Here is a 4,729-nt window from a genome sequence, read left to right as displayed (position 1 = left end):
CAAAACACCTTGTATGAGGCCAAGCCAAGCAGAGCCATCTTCTTCTAATTCAGCTATGAAGGAACCACATCAGCTGGATAGAGTGTGGGTGTGCCAGCCACAGACACAGCCAGGTGTCAACACCCTAATCAGAACACAGTACTGGTGCAAATGCCAAACACACTGGACAGTGTGCCTGTGTGCAATGTGCCATGTCCTACAACTTTATTAGTCCCTCCTGCCTCTCATCTGGAGTCCCCTCCATTCACACCACTGATCTCCTCTACTGCACCAAGTTCCTCCAACAGAATCACCCTGAATCTGTCTCCTTACCCACACAGCCTCAGCATCATTCCTCTCGGTGGGAAATTCCCTAGACTGGTCCTCAAAAAAATCAAACCAACCCTCATCGATTCTTTTGCATCAAAGGCTTGAAATATCTCGCTTTGGATGTGATGAGTCTGTATTATATATGTATCACCCTTTAAGTTGAGTTACTGAAATAAATGAACTTTTGCACAATATTCTAATTTTTCGAGTTTAACCTGTATAATTCCAAGTAGGGCTGCCTGAAGCTGTGAAGGTGTGTGTGTGTCCATTACCTAAAAAGCCCCCAAAGCATTGAATAAATCACTGTATGGATTAATGCACTTTGACTATTCAGACTACAAAAGGTTGACATCAGCACCACTTAATTCACCAGAATATTGAACAAGACCCTGAGCAGAAAACAGACTCAGACATGAGGACTATTTCAAAATAATTACAACTCCTTTAACAAAAGCTGTTTTATTCTCATGTTCTCCTGTAAATAAATTACAATATCGTCATTTGTTACAAAAATAAAATGAAACCCAACCAACACATCACATGTTGGACTCTATCCATTTCAGACTTAAGAATATGAGAATCTTTTTGTCTGGATATCCTAACTGGTTGTCTTACAAACGTTTTAACAGAAGTGTTAATTTACAGGGACTGAATTTGTGTCTCCTGGTTATCAGTCTGCTGTTCACCTGCTGTGACTGACCCTACAGCGGAGCAAGCAGACAAAAAAAGAAAGGTCTCAAACCACAAAACTTCACAAACAACAAGGAAAACAAAGTATTCATGCAACAGAAGATGGGCCATTGCACCATGAAAACTACACCTGAGGAGACAACCGCCAAAAACTAAAAGTAAAAACGTTTTCTCAGTGTACCAACAGACGCAAAGTGGAATTTAGATAATGTGGTTTATGATACAAAATGTTCTTTTTATAACGATATACAAACTGATGCTAAAGGAGGAGTCTGCCAGCTCTGGCCGATACACTGGCATCTTCATAAAAAAAATGTTAATATCAAGTTCCAGATGTTAAAAAACAAAATTCAGTGCAAAAGCACGGCTTCTCTTAACGTCTCACAGTGAGATTTCTGCGACAATCAGTCCTAACAAAGATCACAGCAGAAAAACACACCAAAGAGATTTTTTTTCTTCATGTGCTGAAGGAAGAATCACTGATTAACAGGACGTTGTCAGAGGTGCAGCGTCGTCTGTCAGTGCTGGTTCTTCATTCCCTGTGGTTTTCCTGGTTTCTTATCTGACTGCTGCTGCTGCTGCTGCTGCTGACCCCGACCGGGGCCGGTCATCCCTCTGCCACGGCTGCCAAACAGACCTACAGAGAAAGTGAGAGAAAGCCTGTGTTAGATCAGGTAACAGAAAGTATTCCCAATCCCCTGTAAATATGAACAAATCTTAATATTTAAAATTCATTGAAAATAAATAAAATTAATAATACAGTTAAGGAGAATTGGTATGTATCACTGAAAACAGAAAAATGTAAAGTTATAAAGAACCTGCCACCAACACCAAGTAAAGACCAATATACGTTTAATAACTGGAAATGCCTCACACCTGACTATCACAAGTTTGTCAGAGGAAAAAGAAAATCAGGGGTGAAAGATGCACTTGGGAATTAAAACTCCATTTTCTAAGAAAAGTACCTTAGCTAGGTCTATGGAAATACGGAAATATCTGGTACTACGGCTCTAGCAGTACAGACTTTCAAGAGTGTACCTTAAGTTAACATAAATCCTTCAAATCCCCAAAATATCTGTGGATGTCCAACTTTGCGAGCAGATTTGGAGGCCTACAGAAACCACAATGCAATCAAACCCAGGACCTTCATTCTGAGAGGCCACATTTTTGACTACCACACCACCGTGCTGCCCAACTGGGAAGATCTGTTTAATATCTTTTACAAATCATATCAGGTTTTGATGTGAAGCAGCCACAATCCTCTCATGTGAACAAAAAAAGGAAGGTAGTAGATATGAAAAGACTTTAAATTAAACACTTATAAGAAAAAGTTATGAGGCTCCTGTTGGTCAAATCATCCATAAACATATGTGGTAGAAGCTGTCAGAAATTTCAGCTATGATTACGATAATAGTCATGGGTTCCTAGAATGGTTAGGGATTCGATAATTCTTTAACCTCAGTGAAATTAAAGTTGAACTTGGATAATTTATTTTTACATTTATCAGGTGTAAATTTGTTTATTTACAAACACTCTGGAAAGAACTGACAGAAATGTGGAAACAATACTCAATACTGTCCCATGTTTATTAAGACATCCAGCACGAACAACAAAAGCTGCTTCCACTCACCTCGGCCACCTGCTCCTCTTCCTTTGCCCTGCTGTTTGTTCTGCTGGGCGCCTCCACGTCCACGCCCCTTCGACACCACCTCCTCCTTCACCATATCGATGATTTCATCTGGGATTCGCAGATATTTGATGGTGCTTCCTCGGATGTAGCACTCAGGCATTCTCCAGAACTTATCTCCATCCTGTGAGAGGGGAGTGGGGCTGTCGTTCCATCAAATTGGCTTAACAATTAACTCAAGATTAAAAGAAAAGAAAAAGAAAAAAAAAAAAGCACTCTCTCGTAAGACCAAACAGCTACATATATAGAAATATCTGTACTGAAACAATACTTTAGTAGTGTATTTACAGCAAAAGGAAAAAAAAATCCAGAAGTTCACTCTCATTCCTCTTTCCCATTCAAAATTCCCTGTAGCTATTTAGCTAGAGTAATGTGTGGCTCAGTCCAAATCAGTGTTTTTGGAACAGTTAGAGAAAAGCAGGGCTGTGCACAAACACCAGAGCGCAGCCAGCCAGCAGGTGTATCCACCAAAAAGTGTGAATAACTTACTCAGCCTTTATATAAAACGATGATATCTCTGCACACAACACTGAAAACTGTCTTTTCTAACCATCAGTCATTAATCTAGAGCTTTATTGTAAGAGCAAGGTCAGTGTTACCCTGGATGTGCAGATGACTTCTCTCAGGTTGATGTTCATCCAGTTATCACAACTGACCAGGTGACCGTTGTACGTCTCTCCATTCTTCAGCTCCACCAACTACAGAGAGAAAAGATGAGGGGGGGAAAAAACTTGTCTTAGAATATTTTCAGAATTCAGAGCTGTATTAAAAGTTTCAATACTCACTACAAAAAATAAACTGAACTTGTGCCAATTAAAGTTCTAAAAAGAAATTAGGACTGGCTATAGTTTAGCAAAATAAAATGAGAGAGCTGAAGCCACAATTATATACAGTATAAATTTCAAAAGAAACCTGAATCATTTTCTGCTCACACACTTACAATTCACTGCTTTCTACATGTAAGAAATCTTGAGATGTCACTTTCTCTCCTCACGATTATATTTTTTTTACAGCCTGTTATATAAAATTGTATACATGGTCCAAGTCAGTCTCACCATAGGGTGGTTCTGGGCAGTCTTCAGCAGAGACAAGGGAAGCTGCAAAACAAAAGAGAACCAGGTCAAACATGGCGAAACGTGTGTAATCAACGGCATTTACCGAAGTGAGCACTGAAGCGAGAGTACATAAAACAGCCAGGAGTGTTATAGTCCAAAGAAAACGTCTCCATAGCCGCGGTGTTTAGCGTAGACATGAAGGTGCTCTTATGTTCAGGTTTTTTAAGAGTGCCTTCAGGTCTACGTCGTTTACTCACCGACTCCTATGAACTGTCAGTAACCTTAAAACTGCAAGAGTATGGAGCTAAATAAGATTATAAATCCCCGCCTCAGCACGTCGAGCATGACCTAAAAGCTTTCTAAAGCTATGTATTAAGTCTGCACTTATTTAAAAACAACTAGTGTACGTAATCGATGCTTAATTTAGCTGCTAAGCTAACTTCACATAGCTAACGTACCGAGTATGGAGAGGCAAGGCGATGCTGCTAGCACTGAGAGTGCTAGCTGAAAATCTAGCACTCTCAGCGCCACTGAAGAGAAGAAAAGTTTTAACAACTCACCATTTTGATGGTTTCTTTTTTTCTTTTAGTGTCTTACTTGCTAACACGATTTTCCCACCTACTGTTACTCTTTGTCTTCCGGTGCTGCGAGGCGCATTCATGACTGTATTATATGATGCTGCCCTCTACTGTCAGAAACACGCATTTCCAATATTAAATGAGAACAAATGAAAGGTGCAACGATTAAAATGTGCCACTTTAATAAGAATAAGTAAAGTAAAAAATATCAAAATAATTAGATATAAAAATAAAATTGCATTTTTTATATGCTGCATCTCTCCTATTCCCAAGATATACTTAAGATATCCTTCATTTGTTTTATTTATAAAGATAATTCACCAGTGGGTGTTTAATTTAGCAAAAAATCCCCTTTATCTGAACCATGTTTTCTCACAGATTTAAAAACTGATAACCGGAGACTGTATGGC

General features: G+C 39.2%; 1 protein-coding gene across 1 annotated transcript; it reads right to left on the bottom strand.

The window, feature by feature from the left end:
• Positions 1–947: 947 nt before the first annotated feature.
• lsm4 (LSM4 homolog, U6 small nuclear RNA and mRNA degradation associated) lies at positions 948–4,439 on the bottom strand. The gene is made up of 5 exons (XM_003449028.5): positions 4,302–4,439; positions 3,742–3,783; positions 3,286–3,384; positions 2,630–2,810; positions 948–1,636 (listed from the first exon to the last, which is right to left on the bottom strand). The coding sequence occupies exons 1-5, from the start codon at positions 4,302–4,304 to the stop codon at positions 1,518–1,520; spliced, it is 444 nt and encodes a 147-aa protein (XP_003449076.1). The 5' UTR covers positions 4,305–4,439; the 3' UTR covers positions 948–1,517.
• Positions 4,440–4,729: the final 290 nt, after the last annotated feature.

This window comes from Oreochromis niloticus, linkage group LG15 (genome assembly GCF_001858045.2).
Source record: "Oreochromis niloticus isolate F11D_XX linkage group LG15, O_niloticus_UMD_NMBU, whole genome shotgun sequence".
NCBI classification, from domain to species: Eukaryota; Metazoa; Chordata; class Actinopteri; order Cichliformes; family Cichlidae; genus Oreochromis; species Oreochromis niloticus.
The sequence above is the reverse complement of the archived record's forward strand: the minus strand, read 5'-3'. Positions and strand labels throughout refer to the sequence as shown.

Excerpts from the sequence above, each read along its gene's own strand:
- lsm4 (XM_003449028.5), bottom strand. Across the intron at positions 2,811-3,285 it reads AAGTCATCTGCACATCCAGG|GATGGAGATAAGTTCTGGAG; the intron begins GTAACACTGACC and ends CCCCTCTCACAG. Across the intron at positions 1,637-2,629 it reads AAGAGGAGCAGGTGGCCGAG|GTCTGTTTGGCAGCCGTGGC; the intron begins GTGAGTGGAAGC and ends CTTTCTCTGTAG.